Source organism: Filicampus tigris, chromosome 3 (assembly GCF_054856515.1).
Source record: "Filicampus tigris isolate MCC_2025a chromosome 3, RoL_Ftig_1.0, whole genome shotgun sequence".
Lineage (NCBI taxonomy): Eukaryota > Metazoa > Chordata > Actinopteri > Syngnathiformes > Syngnathidae > Filicampus > Filicampus tigris.
In genome coordinates, this window is record NC_141219.1 from 11,341,957 (window position 1) to 11,358,314 (window position 16,358).

The following is a 16,358-nucleotide window of genomic DNA, read 5'->3' on the forward strand; positions in this document are numbered from 1 at the left end:
ATGCGGCTGACGAGCACGCCAAGTGGTAAAATACGAAGCCCCCGACCAACCGCCTTAGCCCCCCACACCCCCACACACACATCGTTGACCGTTTACCCCATACCGTATATGCACTCTGGCTCTGACTCTATCTCCACTCATGCACGTCTGATCCAATAATTCCTGGTTGAAAAGCATTGCAAACCATTGTTTTCTGTCTTACACAATGTTACAACTTCATAGGAGTTGGGGTTTGTAGACAGATGTTTCTTTTTCCATTTATTTCAGGTAAAGGCATTTCATAGTAAATCACAGAGAAACATACATACATAGCATATTTTATATCTTCCTAACAAGGAAATGTTTCACACATGTAAAAGAAGGAAGGAAAGCATCTAATTGTGTCTTAAAAGGGACAAGACAAAGAAAGTCTTTTGGAATCCCACCTCTTTCTTTTTTTTAATCAATATTCATACGACAAGATTCTTTGGTGCTTCCTGCAAAATCCAGTTCCCCAAAACAGACTCAAAATTGCCCAAACAATGCTTTGTTTGAATAGGTCATACATTAGTGACTGAGATGCCTAAATCTTGTACATGGTAACACTGGAGGCAACAGATGCTAACAAAAGTGACACATTGGCAAACGTGATCAGAAAACTGAGTAAGCACCACAAAAAACAAGTACAAAAAAACGACAAGAGGGTCACCATGGAGCAGATAGTATTTCTGAAAAAGAGCCCATGCTTCACCCTAAGTTTTGTGACCACAATTTTTGTATGAGTTTTAAATAAAAGCTCCAGATTTGAAGGGATGAGTACCGAGCCCAAGAACTAAACCGTCCGTTATTCGTTGTCCGTCTGCTGCGCGCGTACCCTTCTGCCATCCGTCAATTGCCTTTTTTTCTGGGGGGAAAAAAAGGAACCCGTCTATAGACCGGTCCGCCTCTAATTTTAAACGGGGATCCGTCTGCGAGTCCGACTAAACTTTCATTAGCAACAGCCCCCCACCACCCCTCCAAGGAGCAGCTGACCTGTTTTCTGTAGCTGAGCCATTACTGGTCGTTACCTGAGCCTTAAGCAGTTGTGATGTCATTTGCAGTCGACGGAAGTGACAAAATGGCCGCCAAGAAGGCTAAAAATTGGCGGATTTTGCTGCTTAACTCATATTCCGCAAATTCAATATTAATCAGAATGCCGCGTTTCAACTAGTGGGCCTGCTGGAAACATGTTATTGAAAAAAAAATTGTTTGGGTTAATTTCCGCTTTAAGTATTCATTGATGTTGAGGATTGAAAAGGAGAAAAACAATCTGCTTGAGGACAGGTGCTGAGTGAGCAGTACAGTTACAAACTGTTAGATTAGGCCTTTAAGAACTTTTCAAAACCTACAAAATTGTTTGTCGCGCAAAATCTGTCGGGACCATATTTAACAGGGACAATTCATATTATTCAGAGCAAAGATTTTCAACTGCTCTTCTCACTAGCACACTTGTGTATCTTAACCTGATCCTTGCGAGAGAATCTTTTGTCACATACACTGCAACTAAATGCTTTATCTCCGGTGTGTGTTTTTATGTGTCTTGTTAAATCTGAGTTCCGAGTGAATCTTTTATCACAAACTGAGCAGGGAAAAGGTTTTTCCCCGGTGTGCGTTCTTCTGTGTGCTTTTAAATGTCCCTTCTGTCTGAATTGTGCGCCACAAACTGAGCAGGCAAAAGGTTTCTCTCCTGTGTGTGTTCTTATGTGTGCTGTTAAATGTCCCTTATCATTGAATCTTTTACTACAAACGGAGCAGGCAAAAGATTTTTCTCCAGTGTGTTTTCTTGTGTGTTTTATTAAATGTTCCTCTTGAATGAATCTTCGATCACAAACTAAGCAGGCAAAAGGATATTCTCCGGTGTGTGACCTTGTGTGCATTGCTAAACTCTTCTTTACAGTGAATCTTTTACCACAAACTGAGCAGGCAAAGGGTTTTTCTCCAGAGTGTGTTCTTGTGTGCTTTCTTAAATTGCCCTTTGCAGAGAATGTTTTACCACAGACAGAACAGGCAAAAGGTTTTTCTCCAGAATGTGTTCTTGAGTGCCTTGTTAAATCTTCCTTTGTAGAAAATAATTTACCACACACTGAGCAGGCAAAAGCTTTTTCTCCCGAGTGTGTTCTTGTGTGTCTTGTCAATCTATCCTTTCTAGAGAATGTTTTACCACAAACGGAACAGGCAAAAGGTTTTTCTCCAGAGTGTGTTCTCGTGTGCCTCGATAAATCTTCCTTTCTAGTAAAGGTTTTACCACAAACTGAGCAGGCAAAAGGATTTTCTCCAGTGTGAATTGTTCTGTGTGCTATTAAAAGTCTCTTTTGAGAGAATCTTTTTTCACATCCTGAGCAAGCAAAAGGACTTTCTCCGGTGTGCATTCTTGTGTGTACTATTAAAAGTCTCTTTTGAGTGAATCTTTTTTCACAAACTAAGCAGGGAAATGGTTTTTCTCCAGTGTGTGTTCTTCTGTGTGCTTTCAAATGTCCCTTTTGTCTGAATCTTGTTCCGCAAACTGAGCAGGGAAAGGGTTTCTCCCCAGTGTGTGTTCTTGTGTGTATTTTTAACTCTCCCTTAATAGAAAACCCTTTGCCACATACTGAACATGCAAAAGGTTTTTCTTCAGTATGTGTTCTTGTGTGCGTTGTTAAATGTCCTTTATCGATGAATCTTTTACCACAAGCTAAGCAGACAAAAGGTTTCTCACCAGTATGTGTTCTTGTGTGCAGTGTTAAACTTGTCTTTACAGAAAATGCTTTACCACAATCTGAGCAGACAAAAGGTTTTTCTCCAGTGTGTGTTCTTGTATGAATTTTCAAATGGCCCTTATGAGTGAATCTTTTAGCACAAACTAAGCAGGCAAATGGTTTTTCTCCAGAGTGTGTTCTTGTATGTATTTTCAAGGATGACTTACTGACAAATGTTTTGTCACACTGAGAACATTTCACTCGTTTGTTGTGAGCGTGACATGTCATATCACCATTAGAGTGTTCATCACCCTCATCATCTTCCTCATTGTCATCGTGAGAAGAATGTGATGTCATGTCGTCACCTTCTGAGAGTGGAGCCAAGAGACCGTTTGAATGAGATCCTCCACAGTGCTCTCCATCACCTTCTTCACTCTTCACACTGATACCAGTAGATGGAGACTTGGTGACTTCATCCTCCTGTTGTTCTTCTTTTATGTGAGGAGGCTCTGGCTCCTCCTCCTCCTCTTTCATTTGGGGGGACTCTGGTTCCTCCTGCTCAGGACCAAGATCTTCTTCACTGAAGTCTGAAGAACAGAAGAAAACAAACACACAGATTGCTTAAAGGCTTTGCTTTCAAAATCAGACGAATCAAATGAAGCCAGTTTGTTCCTCGAAGTGAGCAATCGCAACATTGTGAATTATTTGATTGTAAAGAAGAATGCCCACACTTGGGAGGACTTTGATGATGTCAAGAAAGAGCCATGACTGTCTTTGCTCAGCAGACTTCAAGTCTGATTGTAAGGTGTTGTGATTATGTGATAAATACTCAAGTGTGAAAATGTGTGCAAGACCGAGTTACGTAAATTTGTATTGCCACATAATTAGCTGATTACTGTTAAACGGCAATGTGAATTAAAACTTGAATAGCTTTGCAAACATTTAAAGATCATGTCTGCCTCAAATTTATATCAAAGGTTAATCTTACAACCCAAAGCACATGAAAAACCCAAAAAGTTCCTGATATAAAGTGATCCGAACATATACTTGTATGGTTTGATAGTGTCAAGTGGTCATGTCGAAGATTTCGTAGCCACCCTGCTCGTCTTCTTTTACACAAATACTTCGTCAACTACTTGAACTACATGACCCGCAACCCTTTGATAGCAAAACATCTGCAATGCTGACCACGCCCCTGGATAAACATAATCATGAGGGGACACCATCAGATCCACCTCGTACCCGATATTGGATGTTAACAATGTTTTAGTAAATGTAACGTAATGCGGTAACAAGGATAGAACGTAGCCATGAAAAAAAAGTGAGAATGAGAAGTGAACAAAACCTGCTCTGTGTAAGACAACTCGAGGTTCCAACTTACAAAGGTGACGTTGTGGCTTCATGTCCACTTCTGTTACACAATGTTCCTCCTTGCACTGTACTGTTTTTTGTGCACACATTTTCACGTGAAAATCACACTTTACAATAACTTGGTATCTTCTTTGCGATGTGTTGCTAACAAACGTGTTTCTTTGTTAGTAGCGAGAAGGCTAAGACAAATTAGCCCGAGAAGCTTCAACGTGCACCCAGACGAGTTTATACGGACACGAAGATTGCATTTATTCTTTTTTTAGTCCAGGTAAGTTAGTTATCGACGTGCTGTGTCGAGGCTTTGGTCTGGTCAGTGATAATAAGAGAATTGTTTCGGGAAACGTGTGTCCAAGACACGATCTCCCGTGCATAAACTACGTCTACGGTACGCAAAAGGTCGGCCTCGTTTGATACCATGGTACGGCTACAACACTAGGACAAAATACGTATTGACTGCCTGCAAAATGTGCGGGGCGTATGGAAGAGTCGACAGACAGATAGATTAGATAGATTAGATAGATTAGATGGATAGATGGATAGATAGGCAAAAGGTTTTTCCCCAGTGTGTTTTCTACTGTGGCTTGTTGAATGTACCTTCCTGAAGAATCTTTTACCGCAAACTGAGCAGGCAAAAGGTTTATCGGCACTATGTAGTTTTGTGTGTCTTGCTAAATTTGCCTTTCGAGAGAATCTTTTACCATAAACTGAGCAGGCAAAAGGTTTGCCTCCAGTTTGTGTTTTTGTGTCTTTTCACGGATGACTTGTTGTAAAAAGTTTTGTCACACTGAGAACATTTCACACGTTTGTTGTCAGTGGAACGTACCATATCACCTTTCGAGTGTCTGTCATCTTTATCGTCGGTGTTAGAAGAGTGGAACATTTTGTCGTCATCTGTTTGCGATCCTCCACAGTGCTCTCCATCACCTTCACTTTTCACAAAGACACCAGTCAATGGAAACTGGGTGATTTCGTCTTTCTGCTCTTCTTATTTTATGTGAGGAGGCTTTGCCTCCTTTTCTTCTTTAATTTGGCCGCACTCTGACTCCTCCTGCTCGGGACCAAGTTCTTTTTCATTGAGGTCTGTAGGACACAAGAGAAAACAAAAGTCAAGCTTTTGCTCAGTCAAATCGCATAATGTCACTTTAGCATACTGTATACACACACACACACACACACACACACACACACACACATATATACACATGTACAGTATATACTAATACTTCTATACTACTCAATATATATACATATATATATATACACATATATATATACACATATATATATATATATACACATATATATATATATATATATATATATATATATATATATATATATATATATATATATATATATATATATATATATATATATATATATATATATATATATATATATATATATGTGTATATGTGTATATATATATATGCTGCGATTGGCTGGCAACCAATTCGGGGTGTCCCCTGCCTACTGCCCAAAAGACTGCGGGGATAGGCTGCAGCACTCCCGCGACCCTTGTGAGGATAAGCACTATAGATCATGGATGGATGGATGGATGAATGAATGGACATTTCTCACCAGTGTGTCCTTGTTGCCCAGCACCAGGCACGAACCATGTTGACCCGAGCGACGTCCAAGCCAGTATAACTCTGTCATTAATTGTATCACTCATCTAAGGTACCGGCATATAGGATGAAGGGTCTTTCCTATAGGTCAGGAAGCCCTGGCCGTGATTCAAACCCCTGCCGCCTGTGTCCAAACTCAGTAGCATTAACCAGTGAACCATCCAGCTGCTACTTTCTAAGAACCTTCATCAAGAACTCAATGAGGCTGAAGACTACAACTCTAGAGGCCAACCCAAAGCCAATTGCACAGGTAAATATCAAATGTGGCATATACTCCAAGGAGATGCGTTGTCTATGGTGCTATTCTTCATAAGCCTGCACTCAGTCAGACCATAACCAAGAGTGGCTTCGGGTATCAGTTCAGAAGTGGACCAACGAGCAGCCATCTCCTCTACATGGATGACATCAAACTGTATGTCCAGAACGAGCGTGACATCGACCGCCTAATTCACCTCACAAGGATATACAGCAATGACATCAGAATGTCATTCGGACTGGAGAAGTGTTGGGCGAATGATATCTATCTGAATGTCAGATCCAAATCGATTTTGTTTTTAAAGACAGTGACTGCAATTTCTTACTAACAGCAATCCTCTTGTTTATTGCCAAAAACAATGACCTCTGCTTTATTTTGGTTTACTTGAAGGAAATTTTGCTTCATCCATTTATTCGTTTTATACAGTGACAACACCTTAATTAATTGAACTGTTGTCGTATTTGGACATAGGTATAACTGCACAGCATCTGCATAGCCATGATTGCCGTTTTGAAGAAAAAGCATTAGCATTAGCACATAGCTACATTGCGCCATTTATCACTGCAAAGGGTTTACCAATGAGCTTCGTTTGCTGTGTGGTAGCGGACTTTAAGGTTTGGTCGGAGATGTATTCAAAAAACATTCTTGTATTTCTTTTTTTAATTTATTATTCCCTTTATTTACAGCTCAGCACAAAACGCTACAGTATCAAGTCAACATGATGGCAGATTTCCTCTTGGTGCCTTTTTTATTCCTTTTTCCTTAGTCATGTACATCTTTACGTGGTGCCCCCCAGTGTTCAGACTGCGACAGCACAGTTAAATCAAACAATGCCTTTTGAACAAGATGACAAACTTGTGTTGCTAAAACTGTTATAAAATGGTCGGTATTCCGAAATGTTGCTTGAATCACAGTTGTATTCCATTTAATTCTTTGCACTTCAAAGTATTCCTTGTAACGTAGTTGTACAACCACATATTTTGATTGGTACTTTTTCTGGCCAATGGATAATTGGGTTTCACTTTATTTTGATTAATTCATTTTAGTGTGTGCTCTACACAAAATATGTATTTTATGAAGAAATGAGCTGAAGGATATGGATGACTATATTAGCCAATATGTCAGCTAGATATTAGTCAAGTGATTATTGTATTGCATATGGATAATCACGGTTTTATGTGAATCAGTATATTAGTGATACATGGATCAGATAGTAATTGTGTTACACATTTTTGGTAATGGCATTACACATTTATGGTCATCATACACAATCAGCTAAATGTCTTTACACATAAGCAGTCATATAACACAATCAATAACTAAGGAAGAAAGAAAACTCTTTGTGTCTCGTGTAACTCACACTCACACACACACACACACACACACACACACCCACACACACACAGACAGGCATTCATACACAATTGTTAGACACACTTTTATCTGTACACGCATATACACACAAGCTTGTGGGGTGGAATGTGGCCTCGAGTTGTTTCTCAGGGCTGAGTCCTTGGGACTCTGGAGCCGCCAATCGGGGCAGGACTCGAGGCACCAAGATGACCGGAGACTTGGAGTGATAAACCACGGAGGGAGAAGATTAGAGTCTACCGACATTTTTTGATTCAATTTCTCTGTTAGGGCAATATGATATATATGCGAGGGTTGCATTTTAGATAGCGCTCTTTTCTGAATGTGCCCGTCCCTGGTACGAGTCCCCCGCGAGGTTAAGGAAGGCAAGCCCGGCTTGACTTTTGTCAGATTCCTGAACTTCAGAGACTGAAAGAAACAGACGGAAAATCCAATCAACTTGTGTGAGTCTTTATGTTTTTTTATTTGGATGCCTTCTTGAAAGATAAAACAAACACGCACTGAGTTGTTTGTGTGAATTGATAATTGGGCTTGCGCCCTACACTCTAAAAAATGTTTGAAAATTAACATTAATATGCTGTAAAATCATGACATCAAAAATCTGTAATATGAATACCAATGAATCGGTGTGTATTTTAAGGCAACATATTGTAAAAAACAGAACAATTATCAATTGTTAATTTTACAGTTAATAAATGTGAAAAGGTATGTGATATTTCCTTGTAGAATTGATATAATATTGTATTTTACACACTGAAAAATTGTTATACTTGAACCAATGCAATACAGTTACAAATTATAATATTGTTTGGTTAAAAGATCTGACATAAATTGGATACCATTTTACAGATTTGTACATCTCATGCACTGATTTGTATTTCTTGGCTGACAGCCAAACAGAGTGATTGTCACTAACACCACTTTGCAGACTGACGTTGGTGGCTTATTCATTCAATTCATATCTAAAAAGCACCATGACACAAAGTATATGAATTTACCAAAATTCTAAACACATGTTTTTAATTTAGATCTGTTCTCACTTCCTCCATGAATTTGCTGAGCAAAATCCTGGACACCTATGCATTCTACTTTATGAAACCATGACTGAGGACCATACAACAAACGGACCTCCCTGCCATGTTTACGTACGCATCACGGTGTAAAGGCAAAGTCATTGTCATGCAGTGAAAAAGATTGAATGTAATCTTGAAGTGTAGCAGGACAACTGACACCGCAACGCTACGTCTCGCGGCACTTTACATTGAAGAACATTGCCCATTTCGCCGAGGAGGTTGATATGAAGTTTGGCTGTCTCACGGCTACGTCCCACATATGCGGGCCATTTAGTGGGCTGGACTAAAATCCACTTCTGCTCTTGCCTAGTCCGCCCCTTTTTTTCAGACGTGTCACCCCCCGCCCCAAAAATGGGCGTCCGCCCGGGCCGTTCCGCTCCCGGGTCGGACTGCCCAGCTCTGCCAGTTAGTCCAAAATGGCTGCTGTTCGCCTCTTGACTGGTACTCATAAGAGGAAGAACATAACTCCCGTCACTGGCTCCCTGTACATTTTATAGTTCTTTTTATGATTGTATTATTTGTTTTTAAATCTTTAAATGGTCTCGCCCATTGTTTTAACCATCTTTGTTGTTCTATGACTTATTTTTGCTTCATTTACAGCACTTTGTAAGCAGCGGTGGTTGTTTCAAAGTGCTCTATAAATAAAGTTGAGTTGAGTGTATTGTGTTTTAAACAAATTAGGCATTTTACAATTACATAAAGAGACACTAGAAAATGTCCATTAAGTTAATGTAATTTTAAGTGAATATGCTATGTTGGGATATATAGGAGACTAAAAAAGAAGTTATTTTAGGCATTATATATATTTTAAATTAATCGGATGATTGTCCAGTTATCAGATATTTTCCCACCAAATATTGTAATTGGCATCAAACTCAAGAAATCCAAATCAGTCAGGCTTGAGTAGTAAGTAATAATTTCTGTTGAAAATTGATGAGAAAAAGAAAGTATTTCAAGAAGGCTGCTGAGTGAGCAGTAGTACAGTAGCAAAACTGCTAAATTGGTTGCTGCACAAAATCACTCATTAAATCACTCATTAAACAGGGATAACTATGTAACAAAAACTGTGCAGGCAAAAGGATTTTCTTCAGTGTGCGTGCTTGTATGTGCTTTTAAAAGTTTCTTTTGAGTGAATCTTTTTTCACATACTGAACAGGCAAATGGCTTTTCTCCAGTGTGAGTTCTTCGGTGTGCTTTCAAATGTCCCTTTTGTCTGAATCTTGTACAACAAAATGAACATTCAAATGGTTTCTCCCCTGTGTGTGTTCTTGTGTGTACTTTTAATTCTTTCTTTATCTTAAACCCTTTACCACATAGTGTACAGGCAAAAGGCTTTTCCCCAGTGTGTGTTCTTGTGTGTATTTTTAAATGGTCGTTTGTAGCAAAACTTTTATCGCACACCGAACAGACAAATGGTTTTTCCCCAGTGTGTGTTCTTGTGTGAATCGTTAACTCTCCCTTTGTAGAAAACCTTTTACCACAATCTGAGCAGACAAAAGGCTTTTCTCCCGTGTGTCTTCTTGTGTGTCTTGTTAAATGTGTCCTTGAAGAGAAACTTTTACCACAATCTGAACAGGCAAAAGGCTTTACTCCAGTGTGTGTTTTTAAGTGATCTCTTAAATGCCCTTGTCGAGAGAAACTTTTCCCACAAACTGAGCAGGAAAACGGTTTTTCCCCAGTGTGTGTTCTCGCGTGTCTTCTTAAGCTTTCCTTTAGAGAAAATGTTTTCCCACAAACTGAACAAACAAAAGGTTTTTCTCCAGTGTGCGTTCTTGTGTGAACTGTTAAATCTCCCTTTCTAAAAAATACTTTATCACAATCTAAGCAAGCAAAAGGTTTTTCTCCAGTGTGTGTTTTTGTGTGACTTATAAAGCTATCCTTTAGAGAATAACATTTACCACAAACTGAACAAGCAAAGGGCTTCTCCCCAGTGTGCTTTCTTGTGTGGCTTGTTAAATCTCCTTTCCTAGAGAATCTTTTACCACAAACTGAGCACGCAAAAGGCTTTTCCCCAGTATGTGTTCTTGTGTGTCTTTTCAAGGATGACTTGTTGACAAAGGTTTTGTCACACTGAGAACATGTCACCCGTCCACTGTCAGTGTGACGTGTCACATCACCTTTCGAGTGTTCATCATCTTTATCATCGTCGTCAGTGTCAGAAGACTGTGATGTTATGTCGTCAACATCAGAAAGTGGCGGTATGAGGCTGTCTGATTGCGATCTTCCACAGTGCTCTCCATCACCGTCTTCACTCTTCACACTGACACCAGTCAATGGAAACTTGGTGATTTCGTCCTCTTGCTCTTCTTCTTTTATGTGAGGAGGCTCTTGCTCCTCTTCCTCTTTCATTTGGACACACTCTGGCTCCTGCTGGTCGGAACCTAGATGATCTTCATTGAGGACTGCAGGACAAAAGAAAACAAAATTTGACTTTGACATCATGTATTATTGCATATAAAATGGTTTTGTGCGTCAAAGAACGGCAGTTGACGGATGCGACTCCAGAATAAAGTGCATGACAGTAATCCATCCTCAATGTAATGAAGGCATGGATTACTGTTTCTAAGTGATGTTGAAAAAAGAGAGGCTGTAACTAGGCCAACTGCCTAAGATGAAAAAGATGGGTTTAACAACAACACCAATTTGCTGGTCCAATTTAAAAGCACTGTTCAATTCAAAACCCAAGTTGGAAACTGTTGGCTTTAGTAAGGCGCCAGAGAGCCCAGGTCAACAGGGTGAGTTGTAGAAGGGCAGCGGGACCAAACACCATAACTTGTTTTCTTCTCATTGAAATTCAAGAAGTTGAGTGCCTTCCAGGCAGACAAGGACAACATTGGCCTTATAGAGAAAGCGTCCCTTTTCCGCGGTAGGACATGTCATTGTTTTCTGAAGCTGAGCTATGATTGGACGTTATCTGAGCCCTACGTCTGTGTGATGTCATTTTCAGTCGACAGAAGTAACAAAATGGTTGCCCCCAGAGATGGCTAAAAACAGGTGGATCATATTCCACAAACACAATATTTGTCTGAATGTTTTGCTTCAACTAGCGGGCCTGCATAGAACATATTCTTGAAAAAAATATGTTTGGGTTGATTTCCGTTAAAGCCCACAGGCAAGAAGTTAAGACCAGAAAGGCGATGTTGGGTGTGTGCACAGAAAGGCCAACCAAGTGAGACAAAGATGTGGTGGTGCACATCTTGTGTACCGTTGTACACAGGGGATTGTTTTTTTGTGTGCCACACAAAGTTGTAATGAGTGTAGATTTGGCAACACACGCATTAATACACAACACAGCGAGGCACGTACACAACATACCCACATGTAACTACAACACACAAAACACAGACATAACTGTAAAAGTAGTGAAAAAAAAAAAAAACATCTTCAAACGACTGGTATGAAAGGTCTTCTCTTAGTGTTTTACGTTGATATGTTTGAGTTTGTTGTCCAAGTAAAAAAAATAGTGGTAATCTCACTTCTGCTTGTTGTCTCTTCCCATAGAAGCTCTTCACATATTTTTTTTTCCAGAAACGGGGATTTGGGTTAAACTTGACTGGTGATTACTGCGGAACAGAAAGAGCTTTTTTTTTTTTTAATTATCATGATATGACAGACGCAAGTCCAAAAATGAATCTAAAAATGACTGGCATTATGAGCTTCCCTGATGGTTAATCACCATCCATAATGGTGATTAAAAGTAAAAATTCTGCACTCCGTAGATAGGCAAATGTCGGAGTCTCTCCTCTGGTGTTTCATTCTGTTCTGTTTACTATCCACAATGGATGGTTAGAGCTCTTACATTTGCTCACTTACTTTTATTTCAACAGCCCGTCTCCCATACACTATGTTTCAGCCCGCCTTGAGCGTTATGCAACAATTTAACAGTTGCCTTGGGAACACATAGCCACAAACTAACAATCCTATTTGTTACAGTTGGCTCAAAAAAATCATGATGGGACACCATCAGAGCATCTCGTATATCGGGTACGTTAATGTTTTAGTAAATGTAACGTAATGCGGTAGTGAGGATTCCATTACAAATCATTCAACGTAGCCACTAAAAGACTTTGAATGACAAGTAAACAAACCTGCTCTGTGTAAGAAAACTTGAGTTTCCAACTTGCAGAGGTGGGGTTGTGGCTTGATGTCCTCTTCTATGCCATGTAGTTCTCCCTTGTACGCTGCTGTCTTTCTTGCACACATTTTCACGTGAAAATCACAACACTTTGCATTCACTTGATCGTTTTAGCAACTTGTTACTAACAAACGTGGCTCTTTGTTAGCAGGTAGCAAGCTAAGATAATTTAGCCAGAGAAGCTACAACGTGCACCCATACAAGTTTATCCGGATACGAAGATTTAATATAATGGTGCTCTACAACTCAAGTTAGTAGAAAATACTAGAAATTGACGTATTGTGTCGAGGCATTAGTTCGTTCAGAACTCATTCTGGAAAGAATTGTTTAGTGAAGTGCGTGTCCAAGCCACGATCTACGACGCTCACGCAACCTGCAGTGCGCATGCGCAACAGGTCGGCCATTTTGATACCATGCTATGGCAACGCCACTCGGTCAAAACACCTAAATGCGCATTGGCAAGAAATTTTTGTGGTCACTGGTTAATTCAAAGTATTAATTTATTGCATGTTCTCAAAACTCTACACTTCATGCAAAAAATTGAAAAAAAAAATGCCATTAATTTGATGCATTTTTAAGTGAAAAGGCTACCATATAGTGGACCAAAGAAGATTTTAGGAATTTTACAATTTTAAAATGAATCAGATGCAGTTATCAGTACCCCCCCAAACTTCCAAAACTGTTTGCCGCACAAACTCAGCCCGGATGATACTAAACAGGCGATTATGTCCAATATTACTTAAAGTAAATATGTCAGGTTCTTTCACCAGCTTGTGTAATGACACCCCAATTATAGTCTAATCGAAGTGTTTTCAAATCTCTCGTGTTCAAAGGGAACATGTGCACAAATTACTTTACCAAAACAATATTGTCATTGTCAAATGTTTTTTTTTCGCCGGTGTGATTTCTTATGTGTCTGTTTAAATGTGCCATTGTGGAGAATTCTTTAACACAAACTGAGCAGGAATAAGGTTTTTCTCCAGTGTGTGTTCTTGTGTGAATTATTAAAGCATCATTTTGAGTGAATCTTTTCCCACACACTGAGCAGTCAAAAGGTTTTTCCCCAGTGTGTGTTCTTGTGTGTCTTATTAAGGTTGCCTTTAGAGAAAATCTTTTCCCGCAAACTGAGCAGCCAAAAGGTTTTTCACCAGTGTGTATTCTTGTATGTGTTCTTAAATTTCCATTTGTTGAAAATCTTCTGCCACAAACTGAGCATGCAAAACGTTTTTCTCCAGTGTGTCCTCTAGTGTGTCTGTTTAAATATGTCTTGAAAGAGAATCTTTTCCCACAAACTGAGCAGGCAAAAGGTTTTTCTTTAGCTTGTGTTGTTGTGTGCTTTGTTAAGTCTGCCTTGCTTAAAAATGTTTTATCACATAGTGAGCAGGCAAATATTTTTTCTCTAGTGTGTGCTGTTCTTGTGTGTTTTTTCAAGGTTGACTTTTGGGCAAAAGTTTTGTCACACTGAGAACATTTAACACGTTTTTTGTTAGTGGGACTTACCATATCACCTTTCAAGTGTTTATCATCTTTATCATTGTCATTGTCAGCGTCAGAAGCCTGGGACATCATGTTGTCACCATTTGAAAGTAGCGGTATGAGGCCGTCTGATTGAGATCCTCCACTGTGCTCTCCATCACTTTTGTCACTCTTCGCATTAACACCAGTCAATGGAAACTTGATGATTTCATCCTCCGGCTGTTCTTTTATGCAAGAAGGCTCTGGCTCCGCCTCTTCTTTAATTTGCGCAGATTCTGGCTTCTCCTCATCTTTAATTTGTGCAAATTCTGTCTCCACCTCCTCTTTCAATTGGGCAGACTCTGGCTCCTCCTCCTCTTTAATTTGGGCAGATTCTGGCTACTCCTCTTTAATTTGGGTGGACTCTGGCTCCCACTGCTCATGACGGAAATACTCTGCACTGATGTCTGCAGGGCACAAGAAAACAAACTTGCAATTGCAGACTCAGGCAGTCTGTAAAGCATATAATGGCATTCAACAGTCTGTGGAATATTTTTCATGAATGTGTGGCATATTTAATCATTCTTACGACCAGAAAAGCGACTTAAGGCCTCTACACACTAATCCGCTGTCGACCGTCGGAAAGTTGGTACACGCCGTCTGTTAGGTGTAGCACGCAACATCATAAAGTCAGAGCTCAGATAATGACCAATCATGGCTCAGCTCCAGAAAACAGGTGAGCTCTGATTGGTCGTTACCTGAGGCCAGAGCAACTGTGATGTCATTTTCAGTCGACAGAAGTGACGAAATGGCTGTCCCCAGAGATGGCTAAAAATGGGTGGATTAACTCTTATTCCACAAACGCAATATTTATCATAATGCCCTGTTTCAACTAGTGGGCCTGCATAGAACATATTATTGAAGAAAATATGTTTGGGTTGACTTCCTCTTTAAAGGGATGGTTGGGCAAGGATGGACATGTTTTCACTAACAAGTTCATTGCATATATTTTTTGATCGGGAAAATGAAAACAGTTGTCATTTTCTATTTTATCAATAAATTTGGGAGAAATTAGGAAACAAGTGACTCCATGAATAACGCCTCTTGTTAATGAGGCAAATGGTTGCGCCCCCTACCGTTCTATCCTTGTTCGGTCTGAGTCATTGGAGGGACCGATTACAAACTCTCCATTTGAAATCATTGTACTTTAGTTGCTTATAACGTCCAAAAACGGTGATCAATTGGCACCAAAATTTATGTGGACATCCCTACCAATGCCCACTTCAACATATCAAAAGGATGAACCTCTCCGTGGCTGATTTATATGACAATGAGGAAATGTGGAAGTGAGCAGAGCTATATAGAGTTATGATGGGACGAGCGCACACTGCTTCTTTGCTTTAAAAAAAAAACAAGACTGCTTCTTTGCTGATGTGTAAATCTAATCACAAAAAAGCCTTTAAATCACTAGTCTTTTTTGGGGGTGGGGGGCATTTTAGTACTGATGTCATTTTTACATGCAAACCTATTATAAGTGCCAATGTTAAGCTCATCCAAGTCTCCCTTTAACAAGTGAGAATGAGAAGTGAACAAACCTGCTCTGTGCAAGACAATTCGAGGTACCATCTTGAAGAAGTGACTTTGTGCCTTGAAAGATTCTTTTGTTGCATGAAGTTCCTCCTTGCACTCTGCTGACTTTCTTGCGGGAGACATTTTCACGGGACACTCACAACCCTTTGCACTCACTTAGCTCTTCTTAGAGAAGTGCTGCTAACACACGTGTGTCTTTGTTATCTGCGAGCAGTCTAAGCTAAGTTAGCCAGAAAAGCTTCAACGTGAACCCAGATGAGTTTATTCGGGCACCAAGATTTCACTTGTGATGTAATAGCCCAGTGAAGTAGAAAAGGACGTAATGTGTCGAATCTTAAATGCCTTCAATCCTAATTCTGGAAGAATAATTTAGCGAATCGCGTGACCAAACCACGACCTCCGGCGTATACGCAATCTGCAGTGCGCACGCGCAACAGGTCGGTCGTATTTGAACGCTGTACGGCATGTACAATAAGACAAAATACGCAGGTGGTGCCAGTGTGCAAAATTCTACAGTAAAAACCTCCGGTGGCCTGCGCGCCTGCTGTTGAGGATCGTCCTGCCGTGTGTGCCTACTGTAGACGTCACGTTTCGTGGCTGTCGGAATCGGATTGTGGTTAACGGTTATTCGGAGGGAGAACACTTTCTATAAAGAAATACTTGACATTATCTACATACAATCTTGCAGCCCTAGTCAGCCACGAAGTGTTGCCAGTTCGGTAGGAGAAACGCAAACGTTCTGCTGTTTTTTCACGGGAACGGCGGCGTCTTCTTCTCCGGGCATAA

At 40.0% G+C, this 16,358-nt stretch overlaps 2 protein-coding genes across 7 annotated transcripts; both read right to left on the minus strand.

Annotated features, from left to right (window-relative positions):
• Positions 1-235: 235 nt before the first annotated feature.
• On the minus strand, positions 236-5,076 carry LOC147149882 (uncharacterized). Of its 3 annotated transcripts, none has more exons than XM_086024872.1 (2): positions 4,896-5,076; positions 236-3,280 (listed from the first exon to the last, which is right to left on the minus strand). In XM_086024872.1, the coding sequence occupies exons 1-2, from the start codon at positions 4,942-4,944 to the stop codon at positions 1,443-1,445; spliced, it is 1,887 nt and encodes a 628-aa protein (XP_085880998.1). In that variant the 5' UTR covers positions 4,945-5,076; the 3' UTR covers positions 236-1,442. The 3 variants fall into 3 exon arrangements, with proteins under 3 accessions (XP_085880998.1, XP_085880999.1, XP_085880997.1); XM_086024873.1 differs by having other exon boundaries at positions 4,888-5,024; XM_086024871.1 differs by lacking the exon at positions 4,896-5,076 and adding an exon at positions 4,075-4,465.
• Positions 5,027-16,265, minus strand: LOC147149883 (uncharacterized). Of its 4 annotated transcripts, XM_086024883.1 has the most exons (5): positions 15,578-16,265; positions 14,028-14,449; positions 12,481-12,580; positions 10,510-10,794; positions 5,027-5,144 (listed from the first exon to the last, which is right to left on the minus strand). In XM_086024883.1, exons 2-5 carry the CDS (start codon positions 14,094-14,096, stop codon positions 5,050-5,052), a joined length of 549 nt encoding a protein of 182 aa, XP_085881009.1. In that variant the 5' UTR covers positions 14,097-14,449; positions 15,578-16,265; the 3' UTR covers positions 5,027-5,049. The 4 variants fall into 4 exon arrangements, with proteins under 4 accessions (XP_085881009.1, XP_085881007.1, XP_085881006.1 ...); XM_086024881.1 differs by lacking the exons at positions 5,027-5,144; positions 12,481-12,580; positions 15,578-16,265 and having other exon boundaries at positions 6,665-10,794; positions 14,028-14,157; XM_086024880.1 differs by lacking the exons at positions 5,027-5,144; positions 14,028-14,449; positions 15,578-16,265 and having other exon boundaries at positions 6,665-10,794; positions 12,481-13,344.
• Between the last annotated feature and the right edge of the window lie 93 nt (positions 16,266-16,358).

Bases quoted from the DNA above. Each gene is read 5' to 3' on its own strand.
- LOC147149882 (XM_086024871.1), bottom strand. From the start codon at position 4,153: ATGTGTGCACAAAAAACAGTACAGTGCAAGGAGGAACATTGTGTAACA. The intron at 3,281-4,074 runs GTAAGTTGGAAC...TCTGTTCTTCAG, and splicing joins GAAGCCACAACGTCACCTTT to ACTTCAGTGAAGAAGATCTT.
- LOC147149883 (XM_086024880.1), bottom strand. From the start codon at position 12,595: ATGTGTGCAAGAAAGACAGCAGCGTACAAGGGAGAACTACATGGCATA. The intron at 10,795-12,480 runs GTTTGTTTACTT...TTTGTCCTGCAG, and splicing joins AGTTTTCTTACACAGAGCAG to TCCTCAATGAAGATCATCTA.